Consider the following 22,537-nt stretch of genomic DNA (forward strand, 5'->3'; position numbering starts at 1 on the left):
GCTTTTTTTTTACAAGAAGTCGCGAATCACTCTCGGTTGCTCGATCCACCTGCCCGGCAAGCTATAAAAATGTTAAATTATCGTCGTCTTTCAGTCGGCTTAAGGCAAGCAACAACATGTGCTTCCAACGTATTTCTTTTCAACACGAGGCAAACTAAACATTTGAGTTTCAAGTTTAGTTCGGGGTATTTTCAGAGGTTTTATGCTAGTGCGTCTGTCACGGGACAAATCTCACTGAATCCTCCTCGACGCACTCAACATGGTGGAGGTACATGTAGTTCTGTTTCTAAAACTTCACCATTCAGGTCGATTTTGTCTGCTCGGAGTCTATCCTTATCAGGACCAGCATGCTCTAAGGTAGAAGCTAAAGCAAGCAAATCTCTGCTTGACCTCCAACCGAACGACTTTGTCGACTTCATGAAAGAGAAGAAGATTTGGCGGTGTTTTGTCGTGTACGACAGGAAAACTGGCGAAGTTCGGGTGTCCCACCCAGAGCTGACTGAGCTGGGGGATTTTGCTCGCGATGACCGGGTGGATTATGACAAGCATGAGGCGATGTTCCTGGAGATTGGAGAGCGGTCGGGTTGCTTACTGGGTGCATTCGTTTGGAGGACCAACAGGGGTCAAGCTGTAAGAAACTGTCCCACACCTTTAATCCACAGCAAGAATGTTTTCATGAGAATGTTTTTTCGATTTTGGATGTTGGACAACTCAACGGTTCGGAAAACTCAACGGTTGTTGAGACAGCTCGACCGTTCGGACAACTCGACAGTTCAGTCAGACACAGCTCGACTTTGAGACAACTTGAACGATGGCAAAGACAAGTCGACGGTTGAACGGTCGACCTCCGTTACTGACATTGTTTACATGAATAACCTGTTAATCCTAACCCTTACCCTAGCCTAACCTAGTTGCGATAACGTAACCCTCCTCCTGACGGCCGCCAGCTGGCGGCCGTCGGGAGGAGAGTTACGTTATCGCGACTAAGCCTAACCCTGTCCCTAAACCCTAACCTACCCCCCTCCCTACCCCGTTCCCGGCCTATTCCCGGCCCTGTGCGTGCACTGTGCTGAGCCCCCGTCACGGCCATCCGTCCACTTGTCTTGGTCTTAAGTCGAGTTGTCTGACAGTTGAAAAACCGTCAGTCGAGTTGTCCGAACCATCCAGCTGTCTCAGCCGCCGAGTTGTCCAACGGTCATGTTGACCAGGCTATGGTGTTGGCTAGACTGTAGACCCAGTTACTGGGGCGCTGTACTCTTTTTTTCTCAAAATTTGTCATCAGTCATTTACAACCAATATAAATGAAAAAATTCAAAAAAAGGAGTAGGCCCACAGCGCCAATTACAAATTTTGAAAAAAAGCTGTACAGCGCCCCAGCAACTGGGCCTAGGCGTTGGCCACATCATTTATCACAGAAGAATTGGGTTCTACCTAGCCCCACTTTTTGGCCAAGAAGCTGAATATCCTTGGACACAAAAGTGGGGCTAACATGGTGTCTACCAAACCCACCTTAGATAATAATAGTTGATAGTTAGTAGGCCTACACTGGGTAGTAGAAGTTAACTCATCTGAGTTACTGGACCAAGCAATTCATTTCAAACTTAGATGCCAGATGATGTTTAATGGTTAATAATCATTGTTGGTTGGGTCCAGTAACTCGACTATAATAATCTTGGCCATCAAAATTTAAGCCAATCACGATCTTCCTTGGATGAGTGTCAACCATTTTTGTTAAAAGCACATATCACAACGTGAGGTCCCTACATGCACTGTTGGAATAGTGGTTTTGTGTCTTTTATTTCACCACATTTGTTCCAAGGTATTTAACGATCTTAATCATAGTCTCACATTTCCCGAGATGCCCTTTCTCTATGCTTGTACAAGGACTGGGCAAGTATTCCTTGAACTTTTACATTGGACGCTTTCAAGAGGGGCACCAATAACCTTTGGGATGAGGGCAATTTGCAGACTATTAATAACTTACAAGCCTGTCTAGACTAGCTATAACTAACACTGGGAGACAGGTCAATCTGTAGCCAGGCACCGTGAAGCACATGTACAATAGAAACACATTTTTGAAACTTTCTGTTCAAAAGCCTATTTCACAACGGATCGAGCCAATTCCTAGGAAATTTCTGGGTTTTTTTTATCCTGCCCAGAACTCCATATTCAATTCAAGCCAATGCAATATTTTCAAAGAAGGATGAACACCCATGGTTCAAACACCTGGGTTATCTCAGTTTGAAACCCTATTCTCAGGCAGGGGTAACTGTTTCCTGATGGCCATTTCCCAGGAGTTTACCAGGGTTATAGCAATTCAAGTTAAAATCTTAAAGTCTATTGGGATCTTTTGAAGGGGCAACAAGGCCAAGACCAGGGCAACAGATGCCATGTCAACTGTGGTCTCTGTGTAATTCCAGGCTTAGTTTTTGACAGGATAACCCAGGTCAAAATTCCAGTTGAACCTAGTTAACTGGGGTCAACTGGTTCAACTGGATAGTGACCAAACTACTCGTCCATTTTCCATATTAACCAACTGGTTTGGACTAGGTTTAACTGTGTTCAACTAGGGTGAAATTATAAACCAGTTGGTTTAGTCCATTTACCATATTAACCAACTGGTTTGGACTAGGTTTAACTGTGTTCAGCTAGGTTGAAATTATAAACCAGTTGGTTTCTGTCCATTTTCCATATTAAACCAACTGGTTTTAACTGTGTTTAACTAGTTTATCAACTGGTTTTCAACTAGTTCCAGTTAAACTCAGTTTAACTAGGTTCAACTGGAATTTTGACCTGGGAAAGAATACTTATAAACTGACACTGACAATGTGTTATATTCTTCTGAATCTCTCTTGTCAACCAGTGTGGTGGTATCCGGCTATGGGACTACACAACCATGGAGCAGTATTTGAGGGACGGGCTGCGCCTTGGTCAAGGAATGGGAGTCAAATCAGCTCTGGCTGGTTTATGGTAATATCTGTTAACCCTAAGCACCATCAGAATCATATTATAAGAGATGTTAAATTTGCATTGGGGATAAAGAATATTAATTTTTAATTTTTACCCATACACCGATGTGTGTTAGCACTGTATACTCAGTACTTTCTCAAGTCCTGTGAAAAAATATCACAGGCATGTTACTCGGGTGGGATTCGAACCCACGACCCTTGCGATTCTTAGAGCAGTGTCTTACCAAGTGCAGTGTCGAATCCCACCGAGTAACATGCCTGTGATATTTTTTCACAGGACTTGGGAAAGTACTGAGTATACAGTGCTAACACACATATCGGTATATGAGTAAAAAAAAAAAAATTAACATAATTATTATGTTAGACCTATTGGGTGTTTTTAGGTACCATACTAAATGCACCAACATGCAATACAATGAAAGTCAGGACCAGACCTGTTAAGTGCTAAGCTAAAGCTAAATTCATACAAAGGATTCTGTATTGTGAACTGAGAATTGGAACACTTTCATAGAGCTGCTTTAAAAACCACAACAATTAGCTAAGTTGCCAGCCAAATAGCATACAATATGTACCACTGGTGACCGGTTTTCTGCCAACTTCTTCTTAACAGGAAAAAATGTTGAGCACATTTAATCTGTTCATTTAGAGCTAGAAATCACCGCTTTGATATGTTAAGATATGTTTATAGAATTTGACTGGTGACCTGTTTCTATCTGCTAACCAATATTTTTATTTTTGCTGTACTTGGCAAGTTTTTGTGCTTACCACAGGCTCTATAAAAATGGGCTCGTGTTCATTTATACTAGCCTTGCTATTGGCACTGGACAATGGAGGAAAGACCGTCCTCCACTCCATGGTTACACCTACCCTGCTGTATGCATTTAAAGTTTGCTTTTAAAAGTACTGTATCTGTAATATCTAGACTCCCTGCCCTCCTATGCAACACAATGCAACAGACAGTTGTTATTACAATTGAACACAACATGTAAATGCAACAGTACACAATCACATTTACAGGGCTCAATAATTTACCATTTACCTCCTCCCCCCCCCTCCCACCCCCTACCCCCTCCTCCTTCCCCCAAATGTGTCAGTTGTATCAATTTACCAGTACAGTATTTCACACCATTGCAATCCTTCACACCATTGCAATCCTGCACACCATTGTTATGTTCTGTTAAATGCATTCTGATGTTAGAGAAAATCACCATGGATGCATGTCCCATTCTGCCCAACCATGCAGGCGTACAGATGTTTGTAAACGATCAACCATATATGTTTATTTTGTCAAAAACCTGATCATACATGTAACACTTTGGATTTAACTCTCTGTTTTTTGTCACACTGATATCCATTTTTTGGTTTCTTTTACGACCAGGGCACAGTGTTTATAAATACAATCAGCAATGTTTGTTCATTTGTCAAAAACTCGATCGTAACTCTTTTTTTCATAACATCTCTTAACTTTCTTTTACACCTTAATCATATTTTTTTTTTTTTTTACCAGGGCCCAATTTGATAGAACTGCTTGAATACAACCAGTAGCTAAGCACAACCAATATATGCTTACAAGAATAAGGGTACCAGCCCCCAAAAAAATGTTTAAAAAATAATAATAATAATTGTTAGCTGTTTATTTTAAGCAGCTCTATTTGAGCCCTGATGTCGACTTCACATACGTGTGCTGCCTGCAAATGAGCATCAAATGTGTTGCCTAGATTTCATTTCAGTCAGTTAAAAAAAAAAAGGAAAAAGGAAAACTTATTCCAGAAGATTATTACTTGCAATACAACAATAACATTTATACCAAGAAGTGAACATTTCGCAAATCACTATTTTTGTTGCCGATTTATTTAACAGAAGCTTTCCTTCAAAGCATCTCATCAACCCAACACTGTTTGTATTTTTTCCTTTATTTATTTTGTTTTCGTTTTGTTCTACATTTGGCAACCATTTTTTGACATCTCCATCCTCACAGGGCTGGTGGAGGGAAAGGGGTCGTTCAACAACCACGTCTTGGGGAACATCTGGATCCAAACACCCGCTCAAAGATATTCTTTGATTATGGGGACTTTTTGTCCTCTTTAAATGGTTGCTACGGTATGACAACTTCAACACGTTTTTCTGAAACTGCTCAGTTGAGCAAAATGGGCATAAAAGTAGTAATAGAGACTGTATGCTTGTGATGTACACACCTTGTAGTAACCACCGTTTTACAACATTTTAGAGTGGAGCCAGTAACTGCATTTTGCACACTGTTACAATTTGTTGGCGAGTGATGTAATCAGGTTATGGCGAATCCATGCATGGAAGAGAGTGGTACTGAAACAGTAACGATGGTTTGAAATGGCATCTTGTTATGCCACGATAATCAGCCTGCACGTATTGTACATTAGAGAATGGCAATAGATAAAAAAGAGGCTCTTAGGTTTATTTCAATTTTGTGTCGTATTCATTTTCCAGTTTTCACAATGCTATTGTATTTTATACCCTTCCGGTATCCTAAAAGATCCTCTGAATTATCTTTGGTCTACATGGGTCTGTACATGTTGTACAGGAAATTTGGGTTCAATCCTGATTTCCGATGATATTCAATCCAAACCACTTGCAATTTGAAATTTATTTTGACTGATGAACAATTCCTCCTTTTCAAAATCAAAACAAATAAATAATACTTAATGGCATGATGGTTCCACCCTCGCAAAGTCTTTCTCGGCTAGGGTCGATTAAGTTGTGATAACGAAACCCCCCTCCCGACGGCCGCCAGGGTTACGTTATCGCAACTAGGGTTGATTAGTCAGGCCATTAAATATTTTGTGCATGGATATACATGTACCATAGGTCCTTTGGTTGGTATCGTTTGCAATCAGCTAATTCTATTTTCTGACATCATGTTTCATATTTCACCCTGAAAAAAACTAAAAAACAAACCAAAAATTCCCTGTACAAAAATTAACAGACCACCCCCCCCCCTGCCTGTTTACATCTTCTGTTCACTCTAATCTACTCTTTCTATACCGACCACTTGGGCCCACTCTCCATCTTAACCCATCTTAATCCTACCCCTACTCCTTCCCCCTACATTCTAACCCCTCATCTCTACCTTGTCTTTCTCTCTATCCTCCTTTCATATGAAGGGCTGGTGGTGGTGTGGTTGTAGTATGCGAGCCGAGGGAGCGTCTATCACTTGTCGGTGACCCACGGTCATCTCTTCTGGCAGACTGTGGTTGCTTTCTGACCAGCCTGAACGGATGCCTTGGTACGGGGCTTGACTGAAAGTAGTCAAACATAAGAAATTCAAAAAGTGCTTTGCTTTAATTTCTGCACTCATTTAAAAACTCACTCATTTCAAAGATTGCTTTTGTTTTCCTTAAAAAAATATAACAATGTTAAAACTGTGGCTGAAAATAGTCAGACACAAGAAATTCAAAAAGTGCTTTGTTTTTATTTCTGCACTCATTTAAAAACTCACTCATTTCAAAGATTGCTTGTTTTTTCCTAAACAAATTGAACATATTTAAACTGTGGCTGAAAATAGTCAGATACTAGAAATTCCAAAGTGCTTCGTTTTAATTTCTGCACACATTTAGAAACTTACTCATTTCAAAAGTTGTTTTATCCTCAAAAAAAAAAATGCTGAAACATCTTCCTCAATTTAAACGGAGATTGAACATCAATTTGTTTTCTCCCTAGGTTAGTTATCTTTTAATATTATGTTAACCCACACAATTATTTTGGTACAAACTGATAAATTACTGGATATAAGTTTTTCCCCCAATCAAAATAGGCAAACCACTGTTCAGTATGGACACAATTTCAATTTAAACATGATTTATCCTCAAAGGCACTGGATCCTATTGGTAATTACTCAAAATAATTGTTAACATGAAAACTTACTTGGTATTGAGCAATGGAGAGCTGTTGATAGTATACAAATATTGACTGCTTCGAGTGCTATGGTTAAAACTATGACTCCCGAGGTGATCCACGGAGCGTTCTATTTTCCCGAGGCGAAGCCGAGGGAAAATAGAACGCTCCGGGGATCACCGAGGGAGTCATAGTTTTTAACCATTGCACGAGTAAAAGCAGTCAATATTTGTTTTATAACACCCCAAACATTTCTAAAACCTGTAATATTATTATTATTAAGTTACAGACCTGAATGCTACAATCCACGGACGACGCAGACACAGATTGCAAACACTTTTACCTACTGTGTTGCATGTAGTGTCGGACAATCCGAAATGGTTACAGACTATTAATTTATCATCCTCGTACACGCAACGGACGTCTGGGTACTGCACGCCGTGTGCTAGTCTGTCGGACTAGCGCACGGCGCCATGTGCTAGTCTTCGGACTAGCGCATGGCAAACCGACGCTCTATCACACGGCCGTGGTCTAGCAAAACTAAGACATGTCATGTGACGCGCTCTAAACCAATGAGCAGGCACAATACTTGCAAGGGGTGTTATAATATAGATCATCGTGAGAAACGGCTCCCTCTGAAGAACATGTAGTGTCGTTTTTGAGAAAGAAGTAATTTCTCACTAAAATATTTGAATTGAATGAATGGCCTCAGCTGAGGTCTCAAAGTCTAGGCATCTGAAAGCTCACAACTTGTGCAACAAGGGTGTTTATTCTTCCAATGTTCTCTCGCAACTTCGATGACTAATTGAGTCCAAATTTTCACATGTTGTTATTTTATGCATATTATGTTGAGATACACCAAGTGAGAAGACTGGTCTTTGACAATTACCAGTGCCTTTATAAGTGGGTGTAAGGGTGAAGTTAACAATGATGACATCTGCTGATTGTGGAGTGGCTTGGCTCTTGTTTTTTTTTGCTTCTTTGCATGATTGCATCTGTTATAGAAAATAACTTTAGCATCCTATGTTATTTTGTGTTCACACTTCTATTTTTCGTGCACACTGTTTTTGGTTTGAAGCTTGTGTGATTTTCTACAACCAAAGTAGTCAATAGTGGAACACTTGCACGCATAATTATTTAAAAGAAGATTTATACTTATTAGAATCCATGTTTTGAAATAGACGGACAGCTTTGATTATATTGTATTGACCCCCTTGTAGAGGTCGCAAGTCCAAAACAGCGCCGTCACTGAGGCCAATGAAGACCTATCATTTGCAGAGAGTTGTGCATGGTTGACCTCAGCGATGACACAAATGCATGGAGTATACTCCAAACACAAACTTGAAATTATTCAAGCTTGAATAATATAATAGTACTTGCACAAATCATGTCTCTAATAACTCGATGTTGACCAATAGTACAACTCAGAGAGTTGAAAATAGTTTCCAATGCTTACAAAGTGACTAATTGTTTTACCTTTAAATAATACTTGCAAAATCTTTTGTTGCATTTCCCTTTTTGATTAAAGGAACACGTTGCCTTGGATGGGACGAGTTGGTCTATAAAAAGCGTTTTGTAACCATTTTTTATAAAGTGCATATGTTTGGTAAAAGTAGAATACAATGATCCACACATATTTGCCTCAAAATTGCGTGGTTTTCCTTTAACTTTGCGAAACAACACGGTCGGGCCATTTATGGGAGTCAAAAATTTGACTCCCATAAATGGCCGACCGTGTTTGACGACGAGGTAAGAGGAAAACCACGCAATTTTGAGTCATACTTGTTTGGATCATTAAATTCTACTTTAAATATATTTCTAATCATGCATTCTATAACAAACGGTTACATACGCTTTTCAACGACCAACTCGACCGACCCAAGGCAACGTGTTCCTTTAAGTTATTTTCTATATTGTATGTTCGTTTTTTGGTTGCTGCCTTCTCCCCCATGCATTCTCATCCCTTTCATATTTCTGATTTTTACTCTATTTCATACAAACTATAATTTTGGTTGCAGTTGCTGCAGAGGATGTTGGTCTTAACGTAAGAGACCTGGACAATGTTCACATGTTCACCCGCTACACGACTTGCATCTCTGAGGAAAAGGGAGGCTCTGGGAACCCCTCAGTGGCTACTGGCAAAGGTAGGGCTTTACCCTACTAATAACACATGTTTTACTGGCCATTTCAACACCAATCCATTCATTACTTCATTTGAAAATGGATGCCCTGTGCATTCAACTGTGAAAATGAGTAATTCTATTCCACCAGTTTAGCATTCACTGGTCAAATAAAGATCACCCCTTTTCAATAGGCTTTGAGACCCGTTAAATTTAGTAAAAGCCAACAGCAATTCAATTTCATGACGTGTAAATAGCTAGTAGAAATTCAACTTCAGAATGGCCAAAGAATGCATAGAAGTAACTATGAGTGCAATCGTTTAGCTTCCCTGGGTCGACCCCGGTCTGCCCCGGTACGTTCGAATAGCTTTGATGAGCTCACCTGGGTCAGCCCCCAGTGCCCTGCTTGTGGAGTGGGTCACTTTGGGGTGACCTGAGGTGCATGCCGTCACCACGAGAGGGCGGGTGTGATTGCTCGATTAGCTCTTGTCAGGGGCTCACCCGAGTGAGCACCGCGGGGTCGACCCAGGGAAGCTTATCTAACGCACCCATAGAATGACTTAAATGAATCTCAATGAAAAACGTGAAATCATGTGTGCATCAAAAATGAAATTGAATGTAAGAATAACTATAAATAAAAATATGAATAGTAAACTTGCCGGTACCACCATGAATAAAATCTCTTTTAAAGGAGTGGTGGCTCTGAAAAGAGCTGGTTTGGTCTCAACATTTCGAACAGTATACTCTGCTCGTCTTCAGGAGAAACTGACTGAAATTGAATGTATTAATAGCTCAAAATATGCCCTAGTTTTAGTGTAAATGGGGGAAATTTATGAATTTGAGTGGTGTTCATAAAATTAAATGTTTTTTATTCTGTAACTTCATGGGAAAAACTGCAATAAATAATAATACAAAATTAAAAGCACCATCTAACTATGACCAAACATATTCTGAGGAATGGAAAGAAAGAAAAGCGTACAAAACAAGACACTTGGATTATCAAAGCCTTCCCGGCGAAGAGAACATCAGAAAATGTCTGATGATTTTTTTTAATTCATTTAAAAAATGGTTTATTATACATGTCTTTATTGATTTGAACATGTCTTGACATGATTTGGCGTCTATTATATACCTCATGTATAGAATCCTCTAGTCTGATTGGTTGAAAATGGAGTCATGGAAATAGCTGTGCCCCTTTTTCTATCAAGATGACGTCAAAGTGATTATGCTGGAGGCAAAGTCAGTTGACTATGCCCGCTCTGAAAATAACGCAACTATGATAATGTATAATGTATGACTAGCGTTCCGTGTCGCAACGTGACCTTTCTTCGCAGACGACCTTTCACCATATAGTCAGAGTGTTATTGATTAGAAGAATCTTTATTCAGTATATAAAAGAAATATTGACTGCTTAATAATGGGGGAACAGTTGAAATTATAGGCCCTCGGTGATGTCAAAACATGCCCTCAGCTACGCTTCGGGCATAGTCATGGTTTTGACATCACCTTGGTCCTATAATTTTAACTGTGCCCCTCGTAGCAGTCAATATTTCCATACTACAATAGTCTCAAGAGCTCCCATTGCCTCTGTGCAGTATTGAGCCTGGAATATGTGCTTTGTTTGACGTACTGATAAACTGTCTCTGTTCATGTCTTCTTGACAGGAGTAATCTGTGCAATGGAAGGAGCTCTAGATTTCTTACATATGGGTACTCTAGTTGGAAAGAGAATCGGCATACAGGGAGCTGGTAATGTCTGTAAGTTCACCTCCCTTCTGTTGACCCCTTGCACGTGCGTCACACGCGGCGATTTATGCCACGCTCACCATGTTGGTGGTCAATAGGTTTACGCGTAAATGCCACGTCACGTAATAATGCGCTCTTCACTGAATAACACACGTTGACATTGACCACCAAAATGGCGCATCCAAGATTATTCTGATGATGACGTCAGGTGAAATAGGTCAATACCAACTATGGTTTTCAACATTAACCCTATAGAGACAATAGCAGTGCAAGCGTCTTGTACAGGTGATATTCTTCCTACATTTGTTTAATTTCTGACTTGTTTTGCCCTTGGAAAAACCTAGAAATAATGATTAAATAGTGTGAAATTTCTATTAAAACCTACACCACGTGTACATGTAGGTCAGCTCGTGTACTCAAATAAAATATTCCTAATTTTTCCAAGGACCAACTATAATGCCAGCTACGATTTCACCAAACTCTTCCTTACTTAGGATCAATCTTAGGACATAGGAAGAGTTCAGTTCCGTACCCAAAGACATTAGGACGAATTGAACCCATCCTAAGTTAGGATGGGTTACTCTTCCTAACTCGAGATAGGAATCTGAATGCAACGGGGTAGAACTGTCTAGAGTAAATCATTTTAAGATACTGTCCCGATTTGAGTGTTTCAATCTTTAACTTGGTATATTTTAGGTGTGGATCTGACAAGAAGTACATTCCAGTGTAGCAATTGATATTTTAATCTTCCGATCTTCCTTGCAAGCTTTTGCCATTTTTTTCTCCTGGACGTCCATTACCTTTATGACCTTTTTGGCTGATGACTAATTTTCATTTGTCTAATTGTTTTGTGAGCAGCTACCGTCATTGTCGAGGAGCTTTTGAAGAAGGAGGTGTCTCACATCTATGTGACTGACTGTCACATGAACAGGGTGACCGATATGAGGAATAGATTCCCAGGGGTAAGCAGTTAGCCCAAAATCAAAGTAATTGTTTGTGGATATGCTATTAAAGCCATTGGACCCTTTCGGTAAACAGTGTTGTCCAAGGCCCACACTTTGTGTACCACAACTTATATATCAAATAACAAACCTGTGAAAATTTAGGCTCAGTCGGTCATCGGAGTCGGAAGAAAACAACGGAAAACCCCACCCTTGTTTCCGTGCATTTCGCCGTGTCATGACATGTGTTAAAAATGAATCCGTAATTCTCGTTGAGAATTTATATTGTTTTGCTGTTTTCTCAAAAAGTAAAGCATTTCATGACTAATATTTCAAGAGAAGTTTTTCACCATTGCCTTCTGTAAACCCTGTAAGTTATTTGTAAATCTGTGAACTTTCTTTTTTTTCTGAATCGAAAGGGTCCAATGGCTTTAAAGTAATCGCACAACATCAGTAAACAGTATTGTCGAAAGTATCACAACTATATAAAATAACAAACCTGTGAAAATTTAGGCTCAATCGGTCATCAGAGTCGGGAGAAAATAACGGGAAAACCCAACGATCAATGGAAAGCTGCTGATAGTATAAAACATAGTGAGAAACAGTTCCCTCTGAAGTAGCGCAGTTTATGAGAAGGAAGTAATTTATCACTGGAATAGTTGAATTAAATAAGACGCCTCTGCTGAGCTCTCCAATTCAAGGCATTATAAGCACACAACTTGTGCGACAAGTTTTTTTTTTTCTTCCATTAATCTGTCGCAACTTTGACGACCAATTGAGTTCAAATTTTCACAGATTTGTTCTTTAATGCATATGCTGAGATACACCAAGTGAGAAGACTGGTCTTGACAATTACCAAAGGTGTCCAGTGCCTTTAAAGCCATTGGACCCTTTCGGTACAGAAAAAAAAGAAAAAGTTCACAGATTTACAAATAATTTACAGGGTTTACAGAAGGTAATGGTGAAAGACTTCTCTTGAAATATTAGTCCATGAAATGCTTTACTTTTTGAGAAAACGGTAAAACAATATAAATTCTCGTTAACGAGAATAACAGATTTGTTATAAACACATGTCATGACACGGCAAAACGCGCGAAAACAGGAGTGGCTTTTCCCGTTATTTTCTTCCGACTCCGATGTCCGATTGAGCCTAAATTTCCACAGGATTGTTATTTTATATATAAGTTGTGATACACGAAGTGTGGGACTTGGACAATACTGTTTACCGAAAGTGTATAATGGCTTTAAATGAGTAGTGATTCCATTCTACTGCCTAAGTAAACATCACCATTGATTAACACAATTTGTTTGTCTTGTATTTCTGTACAGACTGCTGATATTCTACAGGTTGAGAAAGTACCGTTAGATGACAATGGAGTGTTAGCTCATCACTGTGATATCATTTCACCATGTGCCCTCGGCAATGTGAGTGTCCACCCCTGAAGCAATGCTGGTTACTTATTCACCCAAATCAAAGCCCTCAACTTCCTGTCTACTTAAAGGCCGGTTTATAGCCGCGACGGCCGGGCGATGGAAATCTGCTAGGGTTAAAGGAACACGTTGCCTTGGATCGGTCGAGTTGGTCTTTGAAAAGCGTTTGTAACCGTTTTTTATAAAATGCATATGGGTAGAAAGATATTGTAAAAGTAGAATACAATGATCCACACAAACATGCCTCGAAATTGCGTGGTTTTCCTTTTACCTCGTCGACTAACACGTCGGCCATTTATGGGGGTCAAAATTTTGACTCCCATAAATGGCCGACTGTGTTAGTTCGCACAGTAGAAGGAAAACCACGCAATTTCGACGCAAACTTGTGTGGATCATTGTATTCTACTTTTAAAACATCTTTCCAACCATATGCATTATATAAAAAACGGTTACAAACGCTTCTGTTTTGACCAACTCGTCCGATCCAAGGCAACGTGTTCCTTTAATAAGTTAGTTACTTATTCACCCAAACCAATGCCCTCAACTACCTGCCTGCTTAACCCTTGAGAGACCAATGAGGTCACAAGCGGCTTGTGCTAAAATGTCTGTAGTGGCCATACAGGGCCACAAGCTTTGACCTACTTTCATTCACAGAAAGTGGTCTTCGCAAGTTATGTACAGAATTGCGTTTCCCATGTTAAGCCCTAAAGGCAGTGGACACTATTGGTAATTACTCAAAATAATTATCAGCAGAAATCCTTACTTGGTAACGAGTAATAGGGAGAGGTTGACAGTATAAAACATTGTGAAAAATGGCTCTCTCTAAAGTGGAGTAGTTTTCGAAAAAGAAGCATTTTTCCACAAATTTAGTTTCAAGACCTCAGATTTAGACTTTGAGGTCTCGAAATCAAGCATCCGAAAGCACACAACTTTGTGTGACAAGGGTGTTTTTTCTGTCACTATTATTTCGCAACTTTGACGACCGAATGAGCTCAAATTTTCACAGGTTTGTTATTTTATGCATATGTTGTGATACACCAAGTGAGAAGACTGGTCTTTGACAAATACCAATAGTGTCCAGTGTCTTTAAATTTAGATCCTTGTTTCAGACTGTTTTGTTCAGCAATGACTCTCAACCCTGGATAACTGACATAATAAAATGTTTCCAAAGTCACTTTTACTGTTGTTGTACCAAAATGCTTTAACTTTAAGAGTGGAAACAAATGAAACTTCTGACTTGTCTTTACTGCACAGGTTTTGAATGGAGAGACGATCCCCACAATACAAGCTAAGATTGTATGTGGAGCTGCAAACAATCAGTTAGGCTGCCCTAGTGATAACCATCTGCTCAAGGAGAGAGGGATTACATACATCGTGGATTACCTGGCTAACAGAATGGTAAAGCCCATTTCACACCAGAGCTTTTGATCCAACAAATTTTGTGATTTTTCTCAACCAGGAAAAAAAATAGCGAAAAGCCACTCGTGTGAAAGCTATCCTACTTATGAAATAGCAAACGATCCTGACTAAATATAACGATACTGACTAAATATAACCGTGATCGAAACCTACTACAAAAAATCGAACGTGTGAAACTGCTCAACCAGGGACCCTGATTATGCTGTCAAAGTACGCTTGCGTAGAGCGCGTTGTGTGCCTCAGATTGTCATGTGCTTGTTGCGGTTTTCCCTGTACGTCCATTTTTTTCGTGGCACTGTTCATGTCACCTTCAAGTTTTTCTGAGACAGCCTCATTCCCTCCATCTTTTTCTGCACATCTTCAGTCCCCATGACAGGGATCAGCTCGATCATTTTTTTTTATCGTATCATCGTAATTCCAAGTCACGGTTGGTGTGTTCGTCAAAATACTGGCAGAAAGATCCATGGTTAATCAAAAACTATTATAATTATTTATTGGCACAAAAAACAGAAGAGGAACAAAGAGTGGCATGACACCACAGCCCAAGCTACACGCAGAACAAAACGGGAAATACACTGGTTGCCTACTGGTAGTGAGAGCCATCGCCAGCCAGTGACAGTTGGCACCTGTAACCGAGGACGTTGGTTGTCAGCGCTCGTGTGAAAAGGGCTCAAGACTCCCACCCTAAAGAAACAAAACATGGCTTTGGTGCTTGGTTTTTACACATAGCTTCTTAGTATAACCAATAGACAGTGCATGTCTTGTGTGTATTGGAACCTTTTGTTTAACCCTTGAACTCTAACATCATTGTTCTTAATTGTAAAGGAAAGGAAATGCACATTTCAGGTGTTTATTGAAACTTGCACAATCTAATAGCAGACCTGTGGTTGATTTCACAAAGAGTTAAGGCTGGTCTTATCTAGAATTAGAACGAGTTACTCATCCTAACTTAGGACAAGCCTTAAGTTGTTGATATCTCTTAGGACTAGTCCTTACTCTTTGTGGAATCGACCCCTTGGTGCTTGTGCAACCCTTAGGCTTTAGCTCTATCTCTGGCTCTGGGCTTGGTTTGATGTTGTATACACGGCGCAGAATGTTCCCGGCTCCAAAATTGATGATGAAGCTGACTAAGCTGGAGCCAGAGCCTAAGCTGCAGTTAAAAAAGTGAACAAAAATAGCCCAGCTGAGTCATGACTTTTGTGTAAGCTCAAGAACCATTTTGATGTCTAGACTTGCTTTTTAAAGTATCTCCTTTATGTGTTTATCTGTGTATATCCATGCTCGTTTGCTTTTTATAGTTGTTCAGTGATTTGTATTATCCTTTGTGCTTTTTTATATGCCCTTTCTTGCCTTAATATATTTAGTGGGAGTTAGGAGACCATACGCTTTTTGGCGATGGTAATTTTTTTTACTTTTATGCTCTCCTTGGCACCCCACTGTTGTTTTACTTTTTTTTCTAAAATATTTTTAATGTGTGGACATGTGCTTGTAAATGTGTTTGCCCGAATAAATATTATTATTATTATCATGATCAGTATAACCTGGGTTTCTTAGATAAGATATGTGCCATTCCTGTCTTGTAGTTGAGTGATCACCCAGTTTTGTATTTTGAATTAATTTGTTCAAAATGTAGGATGGTTTTGGGTATCAAATAAATGTTACTGAACTGAATTGAATTACTGAATGTTTTGCATTCGTGTCTTGAATCTCCAGGGCATTGTGAACTGTGCGAATGAAACCTATGGAAGACTACCGGATGATCCTGCCATCGATAGGCACTTTGGACGAGAGTGGGAGAACTCAGTAAGTCAAAAGCAGACGTTGAAGGTTAAAGAAATCACAACAAATCAATTGATCTTGCAAGTTTCTTGTTAGAAAATTCTCAGTGATAACAATAGTAATAATATCAAAGTCTTATATAGCGTACGTATCTACCAAACAAGGTACTCAAGGCACTTAGTACAGTATATACAAACTTTCAGAAAGATAGGTTATTGTAGTGATGAATTCTGAGACCCAATTGTGTAGCGCCTTATTAAGGGTTTACAAGGTGCTACGGCGCAATTTGCACAGGAAATCGTGTAGAACAAGTATCCGGTAGATTTTTCTGAATAGAAGTAATTGTATTACTGGTGGGGCTAACATTGTCTTTTATCATTTAGTTTTATTATCTATTTTTATTTTGCTGGGGGGCTATGGGCGGGAATCGACAAAACCACAAGTCATATAGCTCAAAGTTTATCACAGGACTAGAACATTTGTTTCAAGACCAGAGTTAGTAAAAGCCATCTACACAGTTTGACGTATAAACAGTTTTTATTTGAGCAAACACTGTTAGAAAAGATTGATCTCATTTGTATTTTCGGCAAGTATGCTCCAATACTCAACAGAATTAAAAGTTGTTTTTAAGGTGTGTTCTCAAAGCCTTCAGGATATCATGGTTTTTGAAGTTAGTTTGAGACCATCCTTAATTGAGGAAGTGGTTACAGTGGGGTTGTAGTTGTGGTATCTTTCCTCGCCTCCACCTCTTGAACTGCGGTTCAAATCCTGCAGGGGTACTATTCATGTATTTGGATAGGGTTTTCAGTCCCTTCCGACTGCAAGAGTTTTCCCTGTAACAAATATATGGGGTTTCCTCCCATATCTAAAACTTAAAGTCACTGTACACTATTGGTAATTGTCAAAGACCAGTCTTCTCACTTGGTGTATCTCTATGCATAAAATAACAAACCTGTGAAAATTTGAGCTAAATTGGTCGTTGAAGTTGGGGGATAATAATGAAAGGAAAAAAAACACCCTTTTCACACAAAGTTGTGTGCTTTTAGATGGTTGATTTCGAGACCTCAATTTCTAAATCTGAGGTCTTGAAATGAACTTCGTGGAAAATTACTTCTTTCTCAAAAAAATGTCACTTCAGAGGGAGCCGTTTCTCACAATGTTTTATACTATCAACCTCTCCTCATTACTCGTCACCAAGTAAGGTTTTATGCTAATAATTATTTTGAGTAATTACCATTAGTGTCCACTGCCTTTAAACTCTCTTTCTTGACTTCATTTGGATTCTTGGCTATAGTACTTTCTGAAAAAATATATAATAAAATCCTTTGGTACAAAATGTCTCCTCATTATTTAATAAACTTCAAACTCAACCAACTTTTATTACATGTTTCTTGTACTAGATATTCTTGATGACCAAAAAGATCCTAAAAAAGGCTGCGACTGAGGACATCACTCCAGTGGAAGCAGCCAACGCCATTGCCGACAAACTCAGCATGGATCTACATCCAGTATGGCCGCATCGTAGTCAACAAATCATCGATTCACTTGTGGAGAACAAATGGCATCTGCAGAAAGTATAGACTCAAGGAGCAGGGTTTAAGTTATATGTATCTGTTTGTGTACATATAGTCCAAGAAAAAATACCCACAGTTTCTCTTGTGAAATGGAGTCTTAGTCTTATAATCATGGGCCAATGGGTTTATCTTAGACCCAGTAACTGGGGCGCTGTATTCCTTTTTTCAAAATTTTTACATTATTGGTCATGCTAGTATGACCAATAATGTCAAAATTTTGAAAAAAGGAATATAGCGTCCCAGTTACTGGGTCTAGGTTTATCTTGTTTTACTCCATAAAATAATACAGTTTTTAGTAAATGATGGTGTTCTAAGGGCTCAAGTTTGGGTGGAAGTCCACAAACTGCAGCAGCTGATTACATTTACTGGACAGGAGTTCTTGTGTGCAAGACCTGAATCAAAATAAGAAAAGTCTGTAAAACTGTTTTTAAAATGTATATTTCTTTGGTATTGTAGCTACAAATCTTGCTTTATGGAAAGTGGGTTCTGACGTAATTGAAAGCTTTATTGTTACACTACATTGTGATTGCACACTCAGTCTCTATCCACTTGACTTTGTACGCATGCTCTTTAAGTTCGAAGTGGAAACTTCTTCTCAAACATAGCTACCAAAATTGATTAGTTTATTGTAGTCTAGATGTGTCAATGATACATGTTATTAACAGAGTTTGAGTGATGTTAAAATGGTTGCAAGGGTAGATTTGGTGTTTGATCGCCATTTCGTACACAATCTGGGCCTGATGTTTGGACAGTTGTTGTCTCTGTCCACTAAAAGCACAATGCACGTAAATAACTATCTCATATTTGACTATCCATTGAAAGAAAACACAGTACAAATGAGGACACAGGGTCTTATTTTGTGTGGACACTTAAAGGAAAGTTCCTTATTCTTTAAATTTTCAAGCAGCAATACCAACTAGGCCAAGATTAAAACCATAGTATAATTAACTGGCACTAGAACATTCAGTTTAGTGTGCTGGATGACTTGCCAATACACCTCGTAACCTGGGGACACCTTTGCAGTTTTATTGCCCTTTGAACAAAACCAACTTAGAGAATACACGCTTCGTACTTTCTGGCCTTGAAGCTTCTCTGTAATTTTTTTCCCCGAAGTCATACGCCCCGACTCGAAGATACTGGCGAGCGATGCTGGTTACCACATACCAGGCTCTCTCCATGTGATGGATCGTGGAGGAAAGAATTAGCTGGATCAAGGGTGTGCTGTGGTGACGAAAACACACCACTCTTTTTTGGGGGCTGCTCTTCCTACCATGGTCTCCATAAGGTTGGCCATAGGTGACAGTGTGGTGATTTACTTGGGGAGTTGCCAATACATCTCGTAACCTGAGGACATCTTGAAACCATTTATATTAAAATTCAAAAGCATATAAAAGCCAAGTCAAAGAAAAAGATACTCAGTTTATCTGGGGATTTGACCTGTTCGCAGACCTTTTCAAAGAAATCTTATTGATGCCCTACCAATGAGAGTTACATGACCAAATGCCGAGTAAATTTTAGTGAATAAAGAAAGACAACCTTAAAATTATAATATAAATATTAGTAAGTGCAAACGTTCAACCTCGCAATATCACATAAAAGTGACACTTTTGCATATATACCTGCAAGTTTATTCTCTTAAAAAAGGCATGCATATATTTTTGTAGATCTTAGATAGTTCAATTTCTTTGCTGTTTCCCGAAATTAATATCGACTAGTCCTTGAAAAGGAGAATTGCAGAAAAATGATGAAAGATTTTAATTGTTGGTTTTCAAGAAGAGTTTCATTTGGTAAACAGAATAACATAATGTGTTAATGCTTGGTAATGAACATTATTACAGGTCATCTAAGTCTTGAGACTTGGACCCCAGTGGGGAGTCCCGACAGTACATTAGGTGTCAAAGATGTCTATTTCATAAAGCTCTCTATAGCCTCACCAATGTGGCCCTGGGTCAATTCATGGCTAGGACTGTGTGAGTAGAGTTGTGCGTTAGTTCTCATTTGTGTCCTTAAAGCCATTGGACCCTTTCGGTAAACAGTGTTGTCCAAGGCCCACACTTTTTGTACCACAACTTCTATATCAAATAACAAACCTGTGAAAATTTAGGCTCAATCGGTCATCGGAGTCGGGAGAAAACAACGGAAAACCCCACCCTTGTTTCCGCGGGTTTCGCCGTGTCATGACATGTGTTTAAAATAAATCAGTAATTCTCGTTAACGAGAATTTATATTGTTTTGCTGTTTCTCAAAAAGTAAAGCATTTCATGGGATAATATTTCAAGAGAAGTCTTTCACCATTGCCTTCTGTAAACCCTGTAAGTTATTTGTAAATCTGTGAACTTTTTTTTTTTTTCTGAACCGAAAGGGTCCAATGGCTTTAAGCAAGACACTTAACCATTGCTTCGTCCTTCGGATGGGACGTAAAGAAGTTGGTCCCGTGTGTGGTGTAATGACGTAAAAGAACCCAGTGCACTTTTTACCAAAAAGAGAAGGGGTTCGCCCCGGTGTTCCTGGCTGGATTGGCGGCATATTGCGCCACAGCACCTACTTGAGTAAACCATTACATGGTGCTATGTAAAAGGAGTAGATCTCATAATTCAAAAACCTACTCCCACATACCTTGCAGGAAAATACTATTATTATGTTTCAGCGCTTTGAGACGCCCTTCGTGTGTATAAAGCGCTATATAAATATCGACTATTATTATTATACCACACAACGGTGATACCACAAGGGTTTTTCTCCTGGCCCCTCTGGTTTTCCTATTTCTGGCTGTGCTGCGTTGTCAAGTGGGTTGATGTGGCTGATGTGGCCCAGACACGTTGATAGACATAAGTCCTACACAACTCAGTTGAAAGTAAGGACAATTACTTTCAGACATGTTTGTAATTCTTCCCTTTTTTTAAACCAGGAAAATTACAATGGTTTTAATCACACCAGATTTATTCTTTTTGTAGAGTTAAGTAATCAAAATCATACTAATCTCGTAAATAAAGATTTCTACGTAATAAGTGTTTTAAAGGGGTGTACAACATTGGTAAGATTGCAAACATTTAATGTTCAGATTTGCAATTAACTTAGATGGTATTAAGATGGTCATAGTGGTAAACTACCCCTAAAATTAGTAAGAAACAATTGGTCTTGACCTCCAAAACAACAAACTTCACAAGTTTGTTATTTCATGTACCTGGGTCACACAAAGTGCAAACATTGGTTGTTGACAATTACAAATTTGTTCACATTTATATTGCATAACATTTACACAATTTATGGTTCAAAGAAGAAAAGAAATTGACATTTTTGTGAAGGTTTCAAATAAAATGTTAATTCCCATTTATTTTTTGAACGAATATTATCAAGTTGAAGTAATTGAATTTTACATGGCAGGCGATCATCAAAATATGATTATAGTTAAACATTCAAGTTGTTCATTAATTAAATAAGTTCACATTATGTCAAACTCAGAAATAACAACTGGAAGATTTTTATGTTTCCTAGGATAAAATTTTTTGTTTGGGGTAGATGGTTGGATTTTTTTTATGTTTTTAAATAATGTAAAATAATGTGTGAAACTTACTTTATTTTTCCTGTGGCCTATAAAAAAAACATACTTTGGCAATAACCCTAAATACAAATTGTGTATTAAAGCAGCCAATTTAAATGCCAAGCTTTTTTTTGCGCAAAATCGAATGCTACTGAAAAGGGTCATTCGATTTTGTTTAATGATAAGTCAAATGTAATGTTGCTTCAATAATGATTCAGTTTATAAAACATTTATCAAAGCAGCATTCAAATTTGCAGACACTTCTTGAGGCGTGTTTGTCACTAGAAAGAATGACGATACTCTAAATTGAACAGAGTGCTAAAGGAATTTGACTCGACTCAAAACGAAATTGAATGGCCGAATTCTGAATTTGTAATGCATTAACAACTGGAGAGGCAAAACAGCTTTAATTCGAACAGATGAAAATGAAATTGCCTGCTCATTTGACAGAGAAAACCTATACTATATACTAGCCTATAAAAAATTTCCAAAGATGTACTGGTAGTACTCTGCGAAACTAATTCATCTGAAGTGCCACTGTCAATTAGGAATCGATGAAAGTATGTAATTAAAAAAATGTCTCAAGATCACCTCTAGGCAATTTTTTATAATGTGCTTGGTATCCAATTGAATGCTGCCTTCAATACAGCAAGAGATACAGTTGGTACATTGATGGATTCTAGGGATACAACATTGGTGATGAAAATTAAGTAAAAGGTTTTGCTGGGTTTTCAACAAACCTAGACATTGTATTCAAGTCAAACCAACAGGTGACTTTTATTGTGTAATTTTGTCTATAAATCAGCATATCATTGACCAAACAAAAAACAATGACCCTACCTTTCATATGTTTAAAGGCAGTGGACACTATTGGTAATTACTCAAAATGCTTTTTAGCATAAAAACTTAGTTGGTAAAGAGTAAGTGGAGAGCTGTTGATAGTATATAAAACATTGTAAGAAATGGCTCCTTCTGAAGTAACGTAGTTTTTGAGAAAGAAGTAATTTTCCACAAATTTGATTTCAAGACATCCGAATTAGATTTTGAGGTCTCAAAATCAAGCATCTGAAAGCACACAACTTTGGGTGACAAGGGTGTTTTTTATTTCATTCATATCTCGCAACTTCGACGTCCACTTGAGGTCAATCATA

At 38.7% G+C, this 22,537-nt stretch overlaps 1 protein-coding gene across 2 annotated transcripts; it reads left to right on the plus strand.

The window, feature by feature from the left end:
* The first annotated feature begins 18 nt into the window (after positions 1 to 18).
* LOC139954306 (leucine dehydrogenase-like) lies at positions 19 to 17,991 on the plus strand. Of its 2 annotated transcripts, none has more exons than XM_071954047.1 (10): positions 19 to 630; positions 2,864 to 2,970; positions 4,948 to 5,069; positions 8,855 to 8,980; positions 10,621 to 10,713; positions 11,560 to 11,663; positions 12,972 to 13,067; positions 14,328 to 14,471; positions 16,206 to 16,295; positions 17,672 to 17,991. In XM_071954047.1, the coding sequence occupies exons 1-10, from the start codon at positions 70 to 72 to the stop codon at positions 17,849 to 17,851; spliced, it is 1,623 nt and encodes a 540-aa protein (XP_071810148.1). In that variant the 5' UTR covers positions 19 to 69; the 3' UTR covers positions 17,852 to 17,991. The 2 variants fall into 2 exon arrangements, with proteins under 2 accessions (XP_071810148.1, XP_071810149.1); XM_071954048.1 differs by lacking the exon at positions 4,948 to 5,069 and adding an exon at positions 6,107 to 6,228.
* Positions 17,992 to 22,537: the final 4,546 nt, after the last annotated feature.

Source organism: Asterias amurensis, chromosome 2 (genome assembly GCF_032118995.1).
Source record: "Asterias amurensis chromosome 2, ASM3211899v1".
NCBI lineage: Eukaryota > Metazoa > Echinodermata > Asteroidea > Forcipulatida > Asteriidae > Asterias > Asterias amurensis.

What these genes read in the sequence shown, in the direction of transcription:
- LOC139954306 (XM_071954047.1), top strand. Translation starts at nt 70, where the DNA reads ATGTTAAATTATCGTCGTCTTTCAGTCGGCTTAAGGCAAGCAACAACA. An exon ending in TGAGGAATAGATTCCCAGGG is followed by an intron (nt 11,664 to 12,971) that starts GTAAGCAGTTAG and finishes ATTTCTGTACAG; the next exon opens with ACTGCTGATATTCTACAGGT. An exon ending in GACGAGAGTGGGAGAACTCA is followed by an intron (nt 16,296 to 17,671) that starts GTAAGTCAAAAG and finishes TTCTTGTACTAG; the next exon opens with ATATTCTTGATGACCAAAAA.